The sequence below is a fragment of the Natrix helvetica genome (assembly GCF_964273705.1).
Source record: "Natrix helvetica genome assembly, chromosome: 5".
Taxonomy (NCBI): Eukaryota; Metazoa; Chordata; class Lepidosauria; order Squamata; family Natricidae; genus Natrix; species Natrix helvetica.
The window spans coordinates 151024283-151043899 of record NC_138551.1 but is presented as its reverse complement, the minus strand read 5'-3'; the positions used below and the strand labels follow the sequence as shown (position 1 = coordinate 151043899).

At 44.2% G+C, this 19617-nt stretch overlaps 2 protein-coding genes across 3 annotated transcripts in view; both read left to right on the top strand.

Moving 5' to 3' along the window:
- Positions 1-19617, top strand: part of TTC34 (tetratricopeptide repeat domain 34) — a gene marked incomplete at its 5' end in the record, with an annotated part of 233841 nt that overhangs the window by 63832 nt on the left and 150392 nt on the right. The window lies entirely within an intron of this gene.
- The window catches only part of PANK4 (pantothenate kinase 4 (inactive)), a 28276-nt gene continuing 17726 nt past the window's right edge, over positions 9068-19617 (top strand). The window contains exons 1-6 of one of the 2 annotated variants that reach the window (XM_081954938.1): positions 9068-9261; positions 14692-14774; positions 16073-16281; positions 16494-16677; positions 17680-17772; positions 19399-19552. In XM_081954938.1, coding sequence (XP_081811064.1) covers positions 9099-9261; positions 14692-14774; positions 16073-16281; positions 16494-16677; positions 17680-17772; positions 19399-19552 — 886 coding nt within the window. In that variant the 5' untranslated portion in view covers positions 9068-9098. The remainder of the gene's footprint in view (positions 9262-14691; positions 14775-16072; positions 16282-16493; positions 16678-17679; positions 17773-19398; positions 19553-19617) is intronic. The other variant, XM_081954937.1, reaches the window with a different exon arrangement.

Sequence of the window (19617 nt, the reverse complement as noted above, 5' to 3'; positions counted from 1 at the left end):
TAATTCCCGGTTGCTTCTCTCCTTGATGAGTTCCCATCCATTGCTTCCTGTCCTGCCCTCAGGTGCCTTGGAGAATAGCTTGACTCCCTCTTCTTTGGGGCTGCCCCTCAAACATTGGAAGGATGCTCTCCTGTCTCCCCTGGTCCTTCTCTTCATTAAACTGGACATCCCCAATTCCTGCAACTGTTCTGTGTATGTTTTAGCCTCCAGTCCCTGAATCCTCTTTGTTGCTCTTCTCTGCACTCTTCCCAGAGTCTCAATCTCTTGTTTTCTTTCTTTTCTGGTGACCACAGCTGGATGCAATATTCCAAATATGATCTGAATAATAAGACATTCGCAGAAAAGGATCCAGGATCAATGTCTTTGGGTGCATCTGTTCAAACACACGCCTAAAAAAAGAAAGTCCACTTGGGAACTTATTTCCCTTCCCCTTATTAGCATTTTTTGCCACTAATCATCCAAAACCGGACTCATATTTTTTCCTACAATCACATCTTCCTCTTCCTCCTTTCTGGCCTCTAATTTACCTCCAGATTTTTAAAAAAAAAATAAAGGGGGATTTTGGGGGGGGGGCATCATCAGAAGTTGGGTTAGGGAAGCGTGGTGCCCATGGCCAGTATCTCCATCTCAAAGGGGTGACTCGGAGGGCGGCCGGACCTGATGCTCGGCTGGCGGTGTGACCCGATAAAAGTCCCTTTTCCCACACCGCGACTCATTCATGGGATTAAAAGGCCCAACAAAGGAGAGGAGCTGGGAGCATCTGGACGGCAGGGATCAGATTCGGGAGGGTGGGGAGGGGGACCTATATATCTAGTTCTACAGTACATTACAGAAGTGAGTACACCCCCTCGCGTTTTGCAAATGTTTAAGTATATCTTTTAATGGCTGGGTGTTATTTTTTGAGGGGACGGCACATTTACACGGTTATACAAACTGTATACTCACTACTTTACATTGTAGTGTCATTTCTTCAGTGTTGTCACATGAAAAGATCTCTCTCTATCTATATCTAGCTATCTATCAATATCACTTTCTCTCTCTATTTATCTATATCTCTATCTATCTCTATCTATCTATCTATCTATCTATCTATCTATCTATCTATCTATCATCTATCTATCTATCTATCTATCTATCTATCTATCTATCTCAGTAGTTCTCAACCTGTGGGTCGGGACCCCTTTGGGGGGTCGAACGACCCTTTCACCATCGGAAAACACATATTTTCAAAAAAAAAAAGGAAAACATTAAATAATTTTATGGTTGGGGGTCACCACAACATGAGGAACTGCATTAAAGGGTTGCGGATTTAGGAAGGTTCAGACCCACTGATCGATCTATCTATCTATCTATCTATCTATCTATCTATCTATCTATCTATCTATCTATCTATCTATCTATCTATCACTATCTCTCTCTCTCTCTCTCTCTCTCTCTCTCTTATCTCTATGTGTGTGTTTGTGTGTCTGTTTCTCTCTCTCTCTCAATATATCTATCTATCTATCTATCTATCTATCTATCTATCTATCTATCTATCTATCATCTATCATCTATTTATATTTATCTCTATCTATTTCTATAGCTCTATTATCTCTCTCTGTGTGTGTTTGTGTGTCTGTCTCTCTCTCACTCCATCTCTCTCTCTCCCTCTATCTCTATAACTATCTCTATCTATCTCTCCATCTCTCTATCTCTATCTCTATTATCTCTCTCTGTCTGTTTGTGTGTCTGTTTCTCTCTCTCCATTATCTATCTATCTATCTATCTATCTATCTATCTATCTATCTATCTATCTATCTATCTATCTATCTATCTATCTATCTATCTATCTATCATCTATCTATCTATCATCTATCATCTATCTATCTTTCTATCTATCTCTCTATCTCTATTTATCTCTATATCTCTATCTATCTCTATATCTCTATCTCTATATCTCTATTATCTCTCTCTCTGTGTGTTTGTGTGTGTGTCTCTCTCTCTCCATATCTCTATCTCTATCTATCTATCTATCTATCTATCTATCTATCTATCTATCTATCTATCTATCTATCTATCTATCTATCTATCTAATCTATCTATCTATCTATCTATCTATCTATCTATCTATCTATCATCTATCTATCTATCTATCTATCTATCTATCTATCATCTATCTACCTACCTACCTACCTACCTACCTACCTACCTACATACATACATACATACATACATACATACCTATATCTCGGTCTCTCTCTCTCTCTCTCTCTCTGTCTATCTACTTTTTGATGTGCTAGCAAGCTTTAGAACCACACAGGATGCTTGGTTAGGGCAGCCTGCAGCTGAATCCAACACTCTCTGAAGCAGGGATGGACTATTTTGATCTTCGCAGCCTCCCCGCAGTTGCATGATCGAAATTCAGACTGACTCAAATTTATGACCGTTGGTTGCGTGACCCCCTTTGGTGACCTCTGGGAAAGCCAGATTCACTCAACGGCAGGGGACGGGACTAAAAGGGCGTAAAAAAAGGAGGCGAGACTCACTTGAGCAATGTCTCACTTAGCAGCAAGAATTTTGGGGGGGCTCAACGGCGGGTCGTCAGCTGAGGGTCACCTGCCGGCACAGACCGGCGTTATCGAAAATAATAAAAGCCAAATTATTTCCTCCCTCAAAATCGCTTTTTGCAATTCGCCGTTCTTTCTCCAATGTGCAGGTTTTACGGCCAATATTTCCCCCACCGATATTTGCAAAACTTATGTTTTCTTATTTTTTTTTATTTAAAATAAAGAGGAAGGAAGCCCACCTTGGTTATTTCTAGACCCCTTTAATGAAAAGCCCAAATTCTTGGATTGTAGAGGCAACGCGCAACAAAAGTCTGCCTTCTTGGGGTGGGGTGGGTGGGTGTAGGTAATGCGTGACACCCCCCACCCACCCCGGTACCTTTCCAACGCCAAGCTCCCACAATCCCATCATAATAACCCGGCCTATTTCCCACGTTTTTCCCCCTTTCTTTCTTTTTTCCCTCCCTGGTCTATCTTTGGAGCCCTTCTTGTTATTCAAAGCGGCCACCTGCTCCTTGGGGATTCGGGCTATTCTCTGGTGTCGATTCACAGTTAATTTACCATCCCCAAGTAGACGCGTTTGCCATTGTCCGGGGGACAAGGGTGAGGATTGGACAGGAGTGTGGGAAACGTCGAGGCTGGCTGAACCCAGGCTCTTGAATGCCGCCACCGGGGGTATAAAGAGACCCTCTGCGTTTCCCCCCACCGCACTTAACAAGCCGGAGATTGGCTTGGAATGCTGGCTTGTGCAGGCCTCCTGTCCCTGGATGTCTCAAAGGACAGAGCTTGTAAGTATCTTATTTATCCCCCCCCCCCCCGTCCCTTTTTCCACCTGGATAGTCTTTCTGGGTTTGATTTCTGACGAGGGTTCGGCAGGGAACGGTGGGCTCTGATTTTTCTCCCTGTGCTTGTTGCAACTAGCCAGCATGGACAAAGAGAAGCCATGATGGCGCAGAAGCCAGCATGGGAAAGAGGGATGAGGAACGGCTTCTGCAGAGAGAGTTTTGGAAAGTTTGGAGACTTGAACATCAGGGTCCCCAAAATACAGCCATGGTGAGTGTACAGACGATTGTTTCCTTCCTTCCTCTTCCTTCCTTCCCTCCCTCCCTCTTTCCGCGCTCACATCCTCCATTCCTTCCTCCCTCTCTCTGCTTTCTCCTTCCTTCCTTCTTTCCTCGCTCACATCCTCCTTTCCTTCCTCCCTCTCTCCTGCTTCCTCCTACTTCCTTGCTTTCCTCCCTTTCTTTCTCTCTGTCTCCCCCTCCTCTCCCCTTCCCTTCTTTGCTATTTTTTGCTTCTTCCCTTCCTCTCTCTATCCCAATTCCTTTCCTTTCTTCCCTCTTTCCTTGCTCACATCCTCCCTGCCTCTCTCCTGCTTTCTTCTTCCTTCCTTCCCTCCCTCCCTTCATTGCTATTCTTCCTTCCTCTCTCCTTCCCAATTCCCTCCCTCCCTCCCTTCCCTCCCTTTCTTTCTCTCTGTCCCTCCCTCCCTCCTCCTGTCCCTCCCTTCGTTCCTTTCTCCCTCCCTCCCTTCTCTGCTATTTCCTCCCTCCCTTCCTTCACTCTCCTTTCTTCTTTCCTTCTTCTTTTTCAAAACTAGGAAATCGCTTCTGGTGAAGTCCCATTCTGGGATCAAAATTGACTGAATTTTGCACGCTCACCTGCTCACAGAACTTAATCCGGCACGCCTTAATCTCTGATGGATTGCGATTGCAGGCCGCACAAACCCCAATGTTGTCGCCAATTTAACAAACACGCCTCGATAAAAGCTACCCCCAGTTCAAATTCCTAAAATCAGAGAGCAAAGGAAGGACCCGGATAAGTTTTGCGTGAAGCCCCTGCTCCCCTCCCCGACTCCCCGTTAAGACTTCTTAATCCCGAAGGTTCTTGATTCCTATTCCGCAACCCAGAGCCCACTTTCAAACAAACTTGGTTAGGGCTGTTAATTGGACTTGGGAAAATACGCCTCCTTCTACCCAGCCAACAAACTTGGTCCGACTGCATGGAAACTAACCGGGTTCATTTTCCCAAAAAAATTGGCTCTCTTGGTTTGGGTGGCTGTTTTTCCCCATGATTGAGGACACTGTGGGAATCCAGAGCGGGTTAAGGGTGTTGTGTGAAGGCGTCCCAATGAGATTAAGAGTCAAGAACAGGGCAAAAGGACCTTCTTCCAAGGCCTTTGTCCCAGAATCGCTTCCTTAAACTCTTGTTTTTTTCCCCACTTGTTTTTTTCTTTTTGCAGGGAGAATATTTTCCACCTGAAAACAGGAATGGTGGCATCTTCGCTGCAAGCAGATTGCGGATCCCGGGTCTCTTAAATCTTTCTTCCCCCAATCTTACGCCAACGCTGATCAAGAAGACAGCGTGTCTGGAAGGGACTAGCTTGGAAAAGACCACATCAAGGCTGGAAGTCTTTTTGGACTTGGGAAGCGGGGGGAAAGAGACTTTCTTGGAGTTTCTGTCAGAAAATTCTCCTTTTTTTGCTGGATTTTAGAAACGTTAGGTGGCCTTAACTGTGCCTGGCTAGTATGGGGGCAATGGTTTTTATTTTCATGCTGTAGCATGTCTGGTAACCCAGAGGTTGAAATTAAAAATTTCAGGATTAAGCTTCCTTCCTTCCTTCTCTTCTATTTTCCTCCCTCCCTTCCCATTTCCTTCCTTCCTTCCTGTCTTCCTTCTTTGCTTCCTCTCTCCATCCCAATTCCTTTCCTTCCTCCCCTCCTCCCTCCCTCCTCTTCCTTCCTTCCTTCCTCCACTTCCTCTTTTCTCTTCCCTCCCTTCCTTCCCTCCCCTCCCTCCCTCCCCTCCCTTCCTCCCTCCTCTTCCTCCCTCCCTTCCTTTCCTCTTCTTCCTCCCGCCCTCCCCTCCCCTTCCTCCCTCCTCTTCCTCCCTTCCCCCCATTCTTTCCTTCCCTCCTCCCTCCTCTTCCTTCCTTCCTTCCTTCCCTTCTTCCCCTTCCCCTTCTTCCTTCCTCTTTCCCTCCCTCTTCCTTCCTTCCTCCCTTCCCTTCAAGGGTGAAATTCAACAGGTTCTGAAGAACCGGTAGTGGGAAATTTTGAGTAGTTCAGAGAACCGGCAAAGACCAACTCTGGCTGGCCCCAGAGAATGGGGATTTTGCAGCATCCTTCCCCTGGAGTGGGAGGGAATGGGGATTTTGCAGTATCCTTCCCCTGGAGTGGGAGGGAATGGGGATTTTGCAGTATCCTTCCCCTGGAGTGGGAGGGAAAGGGGATTTTGCAGCATCCTTCCCCTGGAGTGGGGAGGGAATGGGGATTTTGCAGTATCCTTCCCCTGGAGTGGGAGGGAATGGGGATTTTGCAGCATCCTTCCCCTGGAGTGGGAGGGAAAGGGGATTTTGCAGCATCCTTCCCCTGGAGTGGGAGGGAATGGGGATTTTGCAGCATCCTTCCCCTGGAGTGGGAGGGAATGGGGATTTTGCAGTATCCTTCCCCTGGAGTGGGAGGGAATGGGGATTTTGCAGTATCCTTCTCCTGCCAGGCCCACGAAGCCTCGCCCACAGAACCGGTAGTAAATTTTTTTGCATTTCATCACTGCTTCCCTTCCTTTACTCCTCCCTCCCCTTCCTTCATTCCTCCTTTCCCTCCCTCCCTTCTGTTCCTTCCTCTCTCCCTCCCATATCTTGGCATTTAGGGAAGCTTTTCAGAAGTTATATGATATTTGTACATCATCTTTATCTGCCAAGATGGATGCAGACTATTGCAACGCAATATTTTAAGGCTATTGCAATGCAATATTTTTTGGAAATATTTTCGGAAATATTGCTTTTGTAACGGGAGCGCTTATATTCACGTAGTTGGACAAAGGCTTTGGATAAAGGCCCAAGTCAAGTCGTGCGTCCTTATAGGAATCAGGGTAACAGCCCCGTGGGCTGGTTTTCTTCGGGCAAAGTTGAACGAAGGATTTTAAGGAAGGGTGGGTGTACAAATTGTATTTCCACTCACTCTTTTTTGCTGGGGGGGGGGGGTACACACAGATGTACTTGTGTTACTGTCCTTACAGGACGAAAATGTTGTTGATGTGAATATGCATTGAAGTTTATACGCCCGGTACAAAGGGTGGGGGGCACAATTGAAGCTTTTACACACAGTCACAAGGAAGGGGGAGAAAAAAATAAATAAAAAACTTGTTTTTCATCCATTTCTGTGCCTCCAAGTGTCTTCTTCTAAATATGATAAGCCGGGAGTTGGGGTGGACTAGACAGCCTCCAAGGTCCCTTCCAACTCTGTTATTCTCTTTTTTTTTTATGGGTGGGAGACTCCTAGTTGTGGTTTAATGAAGAAATCATTTCAGCCATCGTAGCTTAGGGTATCGCAAAAACATGGGAATAAACGCCAAGTTAATTTTGCAGTTTTAGAATGAATTTAGAATTATCGATTTATTGATTGCATTTGTACACTGTATATATTAACCTGGGTTAATATAAGGTTGCAAAAGAACATTGTTGTTTTTAATTAAATTAATTTAATACATCTTATGGAAAGATTTCTGTTTGTAGATTGCTTGGTATATTTAAAAAAAAAATAGAAAAATAGAAAAAGAATTCAAATATAAAATGACAAACTTATACTCTATCAGATTTTCAGCCAGCCACTTAGCGAAGGTCTCTTTCCATTCCGTATTTATAACTGTTTCCCACAGTTCAAATCTCAGCTGAAATTCGGTGAACTGGGAGAACTGACAAAAAAGGGCCTAGTTTAATAAAAAAAATGCTTAAAAACGAAGGTTTTTTTGTAAAAAACATAGATGTTTTTAAAAGAACAGGTACCATAAAAGACACTTGAAAAGAATAAAAAGTAACATACAATTAAGAAACAAGTGCATGGCTTCTAATTTAAACCCTTTATTCTCATGCCAATAAAAATTAGGGTACAGTCAAATACACTTTTTAACAGATTAAGAGTTGGAGGGGAACTTGTGGGTCATCTAGTCCAACCCCGCCCACCCAAGCAGGAGAGCCTGCTTACCCATTTCTGACAGATGGCAATCCTGAAATTTAAACTTTATATTTGTGGTCATCCTGACTAGCGGTTGGTCAGAGTCTTATCTTTTGGGATTCACCCACTTTCTTTCTAAATGTGTGATTGTTGGCACATCCAGTGGCAAGGAGTTCCCCAGGATAACCTGTGTTTTTAATTTTATTTTGTAGGTGTGACTTCCGCTCTGTCTTTTATTTATTTATTTGGAAATCAAATCAAGCTGCTCCTTGTGTTTAAATTCCTCACACTAAAGTGTACTCATATTGCAATTATGCCCTTATTTCTTGCATGGAAAAAGCACATTAAAAAAAAAACTCTTGCATTATCAGACAGCAAGTTTTGAATCCCTTAAAAAAGAGGGCTTAATTTAATTAATAATTTAAAAAAAAATAATTCTAAGTATATTTACAGATGCAATCAAGTTGGGTTTATTCACAAAACTAGCTGGATACTCGTGCTTTGCGCCGAAACTATATGATCTGGCAATGCAGGAGAAATCCAGTTTACTCCATTGGTTCAGTGGAGGTCGGTGATTGAAACACGTAAGGGAATATCGCTCCCGCCGCCTTGAAGCAGTTCCATAGGTGGAAGGCACAGACATTTTGGTGAGGTACCAATATCTAGTACTGTAAGGAGCCCCTGGCCACTCCTGAGGTAAGGAGTGGGACATCTGCCAGTTTGAACTGAGGTAAAACGGAACGTGAGGCAACTGGCAGTTGGAACAGAGCTCTTTTCAGGTGGGGAGGGGGAGTAGAACTCCTTAGCAGCAGAGTGTGTTAATTACCGTATAAGAAATACTAATGATCCGATGGTTATTTTGAAAAATCCTTTCTTAGCGAGCACCTAGAAGCCAAGAGGAACATATGTGCCAAAATTTCAAGTTTGTAGGTTTTGCGGTTCTGGAGATTTTGTGATGATGTGTGAGTGGCATTTCACTTTTATATAAATATAAATATAAATAGATAGATGATAGATAGATAGATAGATAGATAGATAGATAGATAGATAGATAGATAGATAGATAGATAGATAGATAGATAGATAGATAGATGATAGATCATAAAGACCACATCCTCAGCAAGGAGATTGTAAGAAAATCCAGTTTTATTTGCATTCATTGAAACCAAGGAGGGGGGAAAATAAAAATAAAACCCACATGTCATCTTCCCAGGGAAATGAAATTCATCCTTCTTGGCCTGGTTTTCAGTTGCTTCAAGCCGCCGGACCTCATTGAGGTTCAAAGTGGACCCCCCCCCCCATTCCTACTATTGGAGAGCTGTGTGAACCCATGTACCAAAATCAGGAGTCCGTTTTATTTTTTTAAAAAAAGATTCCCATAAAAAAATTTTTTAAAAAAATATAAGCTTCTAGATGGCAATGAGGTCTCACACGGGGCTTTAAAGGGTTAAGGCTAAAGCTACGTGGGCGGACCTTCAGACGGTGGTGGGCGGGGCCGCTCGGCGTCCCGCCCACTCGAGGGCAGGGCTGAGCGTCTCCGCCTTTCCCCCCCTCCCTCCCTTGCTATTAAAACATGCAAAGCATATGCGCATAAATTTGCATGTCTAAAGAGGCCGGCCGCGCAGCGAGCGGGGTCGATGCGTCCAAAATGGCGGAGCGGGCCGGGCGAAGCGGAGGCGGCCGGCTGGACAAGAGCATCACCTTGCCGCCGGACGAGATCTTCCGCAACCTGGAGAACGCCAAGCGCTTCGCCATCGACATCGGTAAGCCAGGCCACGGCGCCTTCTCCACCCACCCACCCACCCCGGTTCCTTCGCCGCCGCCTCCGCCGTTCGCCCTTCTCCTCCTCCTTTCCCTCACTGAGGCGGCGGCGAGAGAGAAGCGAAGGAGGGGGGGGAGGGAGAGAGAGAGAAAAAAAAAACTGAGGCGCCGCGCGAGGCACGCCGGGACTTGCAGTCCCGCGCTTCATCGGAATAACCTGGGGAGAGCTACGCCGGACGGCAACTCCCGACGTGCTTTGCGTCGGGCCAGGCGGCGCGACGCTTGATGGGAGCGGTAGTTCTGGCGCTCATCCTCGCCTAAGGTTTAGAGCCGGCGAAGACTACGAAGACCAGCGCCCTTTTGGATTTCAGGGCAGGGTGGGGGGGCAACAGGGAGACGGTATAAACAAATCCTGGGTGTTTTTGTGTGTGAGGGAATGAGGTGGCTTCCTTTTGGGGGAGGGGAAGACCCCCAATCATGCCCCCCTCTCTTTTGAAGGAAATATGTATTTGGAGATGCTTCCTTTTTTTTTGTTCTATGTTTTTGGGGGGGAAATGCCCCCTTAGCTGCCTGTGGGAGGGAATATGGGTTTAAACTACCCCCCCTTTTCGATGGGGAGAAAGAAAAAAAGGGTATTTCCCACCCCTCTGTTTGCACTCCCACCTTTAGTTTTTCTCCCCCCCCCAATAACTAGGTTTTTTTGAGGGAGGGGGTGTCTAGTGAGACTTCCTTCAAATCCCTCAGAAACCCCTCCTCAAATTTTGAGGGGGTGGATAGATACCTCAATCAACCCCCCCAAAAGGGAAGCTTTTAAATTTATCCTGGACTGTCAAAAAAAAACCACCTCCCCCTCCCCCCACCAAAGAAACTGAAAATATCCCCCCCTCCCCAAAATAATAACATCCCTCCCAGAGGTTTGGAAGGAACATGTCTCCAAATATAGGCCATATATTAGGTGATTAGACTCCTGGAAACCAGGAAGGAAATGACTGTTTAAAAAAATAATAATATATGTATATCTATCTATCTATCTATCTATCTATCTATCTATCTATCTATCTATCTATCATCTATATCTCCTATCTATCTATCTATCTATCTATCATCTATCTATCATCTATCTATCTATCTATCTATCTATCTATCTATCTATCTATCTATCTATCTATCTGGTCTTTTCCTGTGTAAGATTGACAGTATCTTGGTGACGTTTCGACAAGGTCCCACTTGCCATCTTCAGGCTGGTGCCTTTGGCTTCGTGCTTGTGTAAGCTCTGATCACCCTTTGCTCACACAAGAACGAAGCCAAAGGCAGCAGCCTGAAGATGGCAAGTGGGACCTTGTCGAAACGTCACCAAGATACTGTCAATCTTACACGGGAAAAGACCCGAATATGCCAAGACTGGCTTCCAGGAATCTCATAACCTAACATATATAAAATCCAAGTGTTTCGTGTTAATGTTTATTTACTATTTATGCCCGGGCTTAAATTGCAGATTATCTGAGAACATAAATTAAAAACAAGAGAGGGAGAGAGGGAGATTTTGTGTGTGTGTGTGTGTGTGTGTGTGTGTGTGGAGAGAGAGAGGGAGAGAGAGAGCTAGAGATATAGATCTCTCTCTCTCTCTCTCTCTCTGTATCTATCTATATCTATCTATCTATCTAAATATAAACATAAACATATTACATACATGTATGTATATATGTATGTATGTATGTATATGTATACGTATATATGGTAAAGGTTCCCCTTGCACAAATGTGCTAGTCATTCCCGACTCTAGGGGGCGGTGCTCATCTCCGTTTCAAAGCCGAAGAGCCAGCGCTGTCCGAAGATGTCTCCGGGGTCATGTGGCTGGCATGACTCAATGCCGAAGACGCAGGGAACGCTGTTACCTTCCCACCAATGGTGGTTCCTATTTTTCTACTTGCATTTTTTACATGCTTTCGAACTGCTAGGTCGGCAGAAGCTGGGACAAGTCACGGGAGCTCCCTCCGTTATGTGGCAGTAGGGATTCGAACCACCGAACTGCTGACCTTTTGATCGACAAGCTTAGCGTCTTAGCCACTGAGCCACTACTTTTTAAAGTTTTGCATTGATGTGGAAATGCTTTGTCCCAAATTAATGTGGGTATGAAAGAAATAGCTATATAAACCTTTTTTTTTTACAAAAAAAAAAGCAAGTCAGTGGTTTATTTTCAGAATTCCCTTCCTAAATTACTTGAATTTGTCACTAATGAAAAATAAATTGGATCTGTTGCCTTTTTCTATGTTTTGGGAAGGTTGTGTAGCTGGGAGCGCAAAGCCTTCGTGTAGTGTGTATCGAGTTTGCTTATTGGGTTTGTGATGGGTTTGCAAGCCGTGGTTTGACTCTTCTCAGAATATACTCCATTGTGGTTTATTCAGCAGGCCATGAAGCAGCTCCAGCTCTGTACAGGATGAACCCTGCCAAATCTTGTGGGGTTTCACACCAGTGTCACAGGGATCAGTGCAACATTTTTTAGCTTTTTAATTTAACATCTGCTAGTTGTTCAGTTTGGCACAACAGTTCACCTCCCTGGATACAACCCAGCGTCATATAAATAACACAAGATGTTGGCCGACGGGATAAAATGGAGCTCGGAGGCGCCTTCCCCTACTTGACAGATTTTCAAGACATGCCTTCCCTTTTCCGAGCTGATTTATGTATTTTTTTTTAAATTCGGGAGCTAGGAGATCTAATTCGGACTTGATATGATGGCTTTTAACTCTGCGCCCCAAAACGTTACGTAGCCATGGAAAAAGTGGGGTTATAAACGTGACGAAATTCAGGGGAAGCTTCTGGTGAGCAAGGCTGACGCTTTCATGGTCTGTTGGTTTTTTTTCTGCTGGCCGTCAACAAAACATTTCTGGTAGAGAAATTACAGGATGGGAAATGTCCCAGGGGGATGGGGTTCTGTGCTTTTGCAGTTGGCATTTTGCGATGTGCAAATATTCCCTTGAGTTTGGCGTGGCTGGCACCTGGTGATAAGGAGGCAGGGAAGTTAAGGGCACAGAAGGAGGAGGCCGATTTGATGGGCTTGTTTTGAAGTTTTGCTTTTCTGCTCTTAAACCAGAAATATGGCGGCTTACTCTGTTCCAAGAGTCCAGCAATTATGGTTTTAATTCCCTCACTAAGTGGTCCTCTGCTTGCAAAAATTCATTTAGTGACTGTTGTTACAACAGCACTGAAAGAAGTGCCCTATGACCCTATTTCACACTTACGACCATGGCCATCCTCATCAAAATTCAGATGTTTAGCAACTGAAACTCATATTATAACAGTTGCTGTGTAGTCCCGGGTCATGCGATCCCCAGATTCACTTAACAACTGTGTCACTAACTTAACAACCTCACCGAACCACTTAACAATTATGGTAATAAAGTTCGTCAAATGAGGCAAAACCGATAAATGTTTCACTTAGCAACGGAAATTTGGGGTTCAATTGTGGTCGTAAATCGAGGGCTACCTGTGTTTCTCCTGGCTTGAAAGAATGGAGCATCCGATCTTGGCTGTAATTTCTCCGCGAGGAGTCAGTGGTCTGTGATCACATGTTCAAAACACGCCTTCCTTTTCTCCAGCTTTGTATGTTGAATGAATTTATCCTGTTGTGTGGTTTTTAGTGGGAATGCACTCATACCTGTCCAGTGTGTTGAGCTGATTATCTTGATTAAAATTCCTCTTTCTGTTTGTGTGTGTTTATGTATATATAGATATATATGGCTTTTTATCTACACGCACAGTTTATGAGGTAGCTCATAAATTACTCTGTGCCATATTTATTTGTGCAATATACTTGTCTCTGATTAAAGTTCTCAACCCATTTTCTGGCTTTGCAAAACATGAATTACGAGTTAACTCCTGGCTTGGTTTAGTGGAACTTGGACGTTGGTCCGTGCCTCATAAAATCACAAGTTTTAATACTGGCAGCGTGGAAAGTCAGATGAGGAGCAGAGGAAAAACAAACAAACACCCGATTAAGTGAATTTATTAAAAGTAAAGACAGTCCCTTTCTCTCTTTCCTTGTTCTCTGCCTACGTACAGTTAGTCCTCGACTTACGACCAGTTGACCCCAAGACGCCTGTTGCCCTGCTTGACAGCCTTTCTTGCCAAAGTTGTGAAGTGAATTGCTGCAGTTGTCAAGTTAGATGGTTGTTAAGTGAATAAGTGGCTAAGACCCTGAGCTTGTCGATCAAAAAAGGTCAGCAGTTTAGCAGTTCGAATCCCGAGCGCCGCATAACGGAGGGAGCTCCCGTGACTTGTCCCAACTTCTGCCAACCTAGCAGTTTGAAAGGACGTAAAAAATGCAAGGAGAAAAAATAGGGACCACAATTTTGGTGGGAAGGGAACAGCATTCCGTGCGCCTTTGGGCGTTGAGTCCTGCCGGCCACATGACCACGGAGACGTCTTCAGACAGCACTGGCTCTTCGGCTTTGAAACGGAGATGAGCACCGCCCCCTAGAGTTGGGAACGACTAGCACATATATGCAACTTTACCTTTAAGTGAATAGCTTCCCCCTTGACTTTGCTTGTCAGAGGGGATCACATGACCCCAGAACACTTCAAACATCATAAATAGGAGTCAGTTGCCAAGCAACTGATTTTTTTTGTCATGTGGCCATGGGGATGCCCCAGCGGTCGTAAGTGTGAAAAACGGTTCTAAGTTGCATTTTTTCCAGTGCTGTTGTCACTTTGAATGGTCACTAAATGAACCGTTGCAAGTGGAGGTCTTTCGTAGTTTGCTTGATTGCTGAAGAAGGGGTTAATGCAATTAACAGGAAAGAGGGGGGCCTCCCACCATGATCTCGGTGACTTGTGGGGACTTCAACACCCAGAAGTAACCGTTGGAAACTTCTCAGAGATCCAACCTAGAACTTAAGGAGAAATCCCCCAGTCAGCGTTGCTGAGAATTCTGGGAATTGGAGTCCATCCATCTGGAAGATGATGCCCAGTGGTGGTTAAACCTTGAAAAATCTCCAGAAATTGTGAAACTTCTAAGCAAGGAATATTTTTCCACTTACGGACAAGAAAGCAAAATGAGGGGAAATGGAAAATGGATCGTTTTTTTTTTTGAATTAGCCTTTTATCAATAGGCATAAATAGAGACCGCTAGAGTGGTGCAGCTCTTGCCTCACAATCAGGAGGCTGTGAGTTTGATCCTAGGTAAAGGCAGATATTTCTCTCTCTCGGCACAATGAGAATATATCTACTGCTGTTCACCATTTACCCCAGTTCTTGAGACCTCCTGAGGGACAAGACTTGTGATGTCTGGATTGGCATTGCGCAAGAAGGGTGTGTGAGTGTCTGGGTGTCTGGCTCTGAGCCTCGTCTTCTTCGGACATTTGGAGCAAATATGCCTGTCAACCGTGCCCCAGATTTTGCTTTTTCTCAATCCTGGTTTCCTTTGCCAACAGGGGGATCGTTGGCCAAGTTGGCTTACTACTCCACCGTGCAACATAAAGTGGCCAGGGTACAGTCCTTCGATCAGTCGTGCAAGGTAAGACACCTCTGTTTTCCATTTTGTCTTTGAAACTCAAAGCCACCAGCCTGAGCGATTTTCAGCAGGAGATGCCAGGGGCTCAGATGCCAACCAACATTTTAGGATGGCACAGGTGCCCAAATATAAGTGGTGTGGTGGCCCAGAGGTGGAGTTCCCGCCTCACAATCACGAGTTCATGAGTTCAGTCCTAGGTAGAGGCAGCTATTTCTCTGGGCACAATGAGAATATATCTGCTGCACAAAACTCCTCATTGGCGACAAGAAGGGCATCTGGCCATTAAAACACTCTTCTAGCTCCATTCAGTTGCCCAGACTCCACCCTGCAAGGGATTATGGGGTCGTTAAAACATGATGATGATGATAGGTGCCCAAATATGATAACAAAAAAGGCCCAAAATCTCTGAGATTGTTCTGACCTAGGCTGCCTGAGACAGTAAAAAGCACACGCTTATTCCCAAAAACGTTCTATTTATTTCAACGGCTGTGAATTATATTCATATATTCAGCCCGTAATGAGTCACAAATAGTTTGTAAAGAGTCCGACAGAAGTCTGCCAAAGTCTTTCGGGATAAGGCTGATAAGCACCCACCTTTATTTCCCTTGAAAGGCTGCCAAAGACCTAATTGCCAATTAGCTTTGCAAGGCCACACGGAGCACAGAGTCAAAACGGAGCTTCAGAGTTTAAACCCACCAGAACGAACAAAGTTGCTTCCTGCAAAAGCTCATGTGCCTTTGCTCCTCCTTTATGTCTTATGGGAGGGGCCAATCACCTTCAAGCTTTATTCCTGAGTCGCCCCTTTTGTCTTAACTGTTCTTGCCTTCTGGCAGCTCTGCGCATGTGCACATTGGGAACAGGCTCCCCCTGTTCTTCTGCCCCACTGATCTCCAGCTCCAAAGGCAGCTGATAACTGGCATACGGCCCTGGCCTCCTCTCTGCCTCCGACACAGAGCCCTCATCCGAGCTTTCCCCAGACTCCAGGACTGGCCCATCTTCCTCCCCAACCTCCTCACTGTCCGACTCTGCTGCCAGCTCCGCAGGCCGCCGGCGGGCCACAACAGAGATTTAAGAGTCTCCTCTCTATGAATTTGCTAGTTTTCAGCAACCTTGTTTGAAACTAATCGAATCTAGCCCAGCAGCTGGCTGGGGAATTCTGAGAGTTGAAGTCCAGCTATTTTAAAAGCTGCTGAAATTGAAACAGACTCACCTGATTATTTTTTTCCCCCCACCCTGCGAGAGAAGTTTGGCCCAGAGGAATCTTTTGAACCCTTTCTGTTTGTCGATTTCCCCCCCCGAAGGATGTCGAACACGAGTCTCCCTACGAGATCACCGTCCAGGAGGAGATCACGGCCCGTCTCCATTTCATTAAGTTCGAGAACACCTACATCGAAGCCTGCTTGGATTTCATCAAAGACCACCTCGTCAATACCGAAACGAAAGTCATCAAAGCCACAGGGGGTGGTGCGTACAAATTCAAAGAACTTATTGAGGAGAAGCTGGGATTAAAGTAAGTGCGAGTGCCGAGGAGACGCCTGTTTCGGGGTACCTACGAAACCTCCCACCTTTGAATCCTCCTTCAGAGCGTTGGTTGCAACTAAGAATATATATATATATATATTTGGGGAGAAAAACAACAACAGGGCTTCATTTCAGGAAGGGATGAGCTGCTACTGTAGCTGTTAACGGCCTTGTTGTTTTCCTTACCTGGTTTCCGGGCAGATTAGATAAAGAAGACGTGATGACCTGCCTGATTAAGGGGTGCAATTTTGTCCTCAAGAACATCCCCCACGAGGCCTTCGTCTACCTGAAGGATGCCGACCCCGAGTTCAGGTTTCAGATGAACCATCCCCACATTTTCCCTTACTTGCTGGTCAACATTGGCTCCGGAGTTTCGATCGTCAAGGTGAGGACAGGTTGGTTTAATCAACATACAGGTAACTCTTGGCTTAGGAGCACAATGGAGCCCCAAACTTCCGTTGCTAATGTTCTGATCGAGGCTTCCCGAGAGCCTGAAGCAAACTCCTGGTCCCGACAAAAAAACCCTGTTATTCATTGACTGTGAATTCTGCTCCTTCCCATCCAGCGAAGTCTTTCAAGGGAGGATTTACGGTCACAGACCTCATCTGTCTTGGAGAGCTGCCAGGCCGATAGCTGCAGACCTTGGCAAGAAGCCTCCGAGAGTCACGAACCAATTAAGCGAACTAATGGTCTCCTGCAAATTCCACTCCCCTTTCTCTCTCCTTTTTTATTCCCTCTGGGAGGGGCCATTCATCGCCCACTTGTGGCCTTATTCCCAAGTCAACCCCTGTTCTTTGACTGTTCCCTTCGTCTGGCCACTCACACTGGGATCAGGCTCCAGCTGTTCTTCTGCCTCACTGATGTCCGACTCTGAAGGCAGCTGATAACTGTAGGACGGCCCTGGCCCCCTCTCTGCCTCCGACACAGAGCCCTCCTCAGAGCCTTCCCCAGACTCCAGGACTGGCCCATCTTCCTCCCCAACCTCCTCACTGTCCGAATCTGCTCCCAGCTCCACTGGCGGGCCACAACAGCTAAGGGAAGCATGGGTTAAGTGAGTTTTGCCCCATTTGATGGCTTTTCCCACCACCGTTGTTGAGCGGATCATTGCAGTTGTTAGGTTTGTTAGCCCGGTCGCTAAGTGAATCAGGCTTCCCCCTTGACTTGAAGGTTGCAAAAGGGGATCACATGACCCCAGGACACTGTAGCCGTCATAAACGTGAGTCAGTTGCCAAGCGTCGGAATTTGGATCCCGAAAGCATGAGGGTGCTACAATAGAATACATCCGCTTGCCCAATTCAATGGCAGGCTGCAATAGAGACACACTTGCGTCCTTATGGATTTGATAGCGGTGGGATTTAGGCACGAATCTGCTTCTTGTCATCGATAGGTGGAAACAGAAGATAAATTTGAATGGATTGGCGGAAGTTCTATCGGAGGCGGGACTTTCTGGGGCCTCGGAACATTGCTTACCAAAACCAAGGTAACATTTTTGCCTAGCAATTCAGCATTTGATTGATGGATTGCTCTTAAGTTAAACATCTATCTATCTATCTATCTATCTATCTATCTATCTATCTATCTATCTATCTATCATCTATCTATCTATCATCTATCTATCTATCTATCTATCTATCATCTATCATTATCTATCATCTATCTATCTATCTATCATCTATCTATCTATCTATCTATCTATCATCTATCTATCTATCTATCATCTATCTATCATCTATCTATCTATCTATCTATCTATCATCTATCATTATCTATCATCTATCTATCTATCATCTATCTATCTATCATCTATCTATCTATCTATCTATCTATCATCTATCATTATCTATCATCTATCTATCTATCTATCTATCACCTATCTATCTATCATCTATCTATCTATCTATCATCTATCTATCTATCATCTATCTATCTATCTATCATCTATCTATCATCTATCTATCTATCATCTATCTATCTATCTATCTATCTATCTATCATCTATCATCTATCATTATCTATCATCTATCTATCTATCATCTATCTATCTATCTATCTATCTATCATCTATCATTATCTATCATCTATCTATCTATCTGTCTATCTATCTATCTATCATCTATCTATCCTATCTATCTATCATCTATCTATCTATCTATCTATCTATCATCTATCATTATCTATCATCTATCTATCTATCATCTATCTATCTATCTATCATCTATCTATCATCTATCTATCTATCTATCTATCATCTATCATTATCTATCATCTATCTATCTGTCTATCTATCTATCTATCATCTATCTATCCTATCTATCTATCATCTATCTATCTATCTATCTATCTATCTATCTATCATCTATCATTATCTATCATCTATCTATCTATCATCTATCTATCTATCATCTATCTATCTATCTATCATCTATCTATCTATCATCTATCTATCTATCTATCTATCTATCTATCTATCATCTATCTATCATCTATCATTATCTATCATCTATCTATCTATCTATCTATCTATCTATCATCTATCTATCTATCATCTATCTATCATCTATCTATCTATCTATCTATCTATCTATCTATCTATCTATCTATCTATCTATCTATCTATCTATCTATCATCTGTCTACTACCTACCTATTATCTATCAATCATCTATCTATCATCTATCTATCTATCTATCTATCTATCTATCTATCTATCTATCTATCTATCTATCTATCTATCTATCTATGTCTATGTATCTATGTACATGTGTATGTAGAAGATATGTAGGAGAAACGGAAGGAATGTGGCAGAAATGGGAGAAAACCCAATTGCTTCCCGTATTGCTGGGAGAATTCCACGCCCCAAGGCTTAAACTTTCCAACGGCTCTCATCCTGCATTTAGAGAGCTAGCTCGTCAGGAGAAAGAGCTGTGTCTTAAGGTTCCCAGGCTAGATTTTTAGAGGCAAAGAGATTTCCTCTCTCTCTCTCTCTAAGGGAGGGCAAGCCACTGAGAACTGATTTCACGAAGAACACGAAAGGAATAGGAAACCAGAAATATCCATCCTTCAAGGCTACTCATCTGATGGGCCTTTGGGGTTTCCCCCTTTTTTAGAAGTTTGATGAATTGCTGCAGCTCGCCTCGAAGGGCCAACACACTAACGTTGACATGCTGGTGAAGGACATCTACGGTGGGGCATACCAAACCCTCGGACTCAGCGGGAACCTGATAGCTAGTAGCTTTGGAAAATCTGCCACGGCGGATAAAGGTAGGAATTTATTCTTCGGTCTGTTAAAATTAAAAATTTTAATTTTGCCCATTAATTTTAAGGGC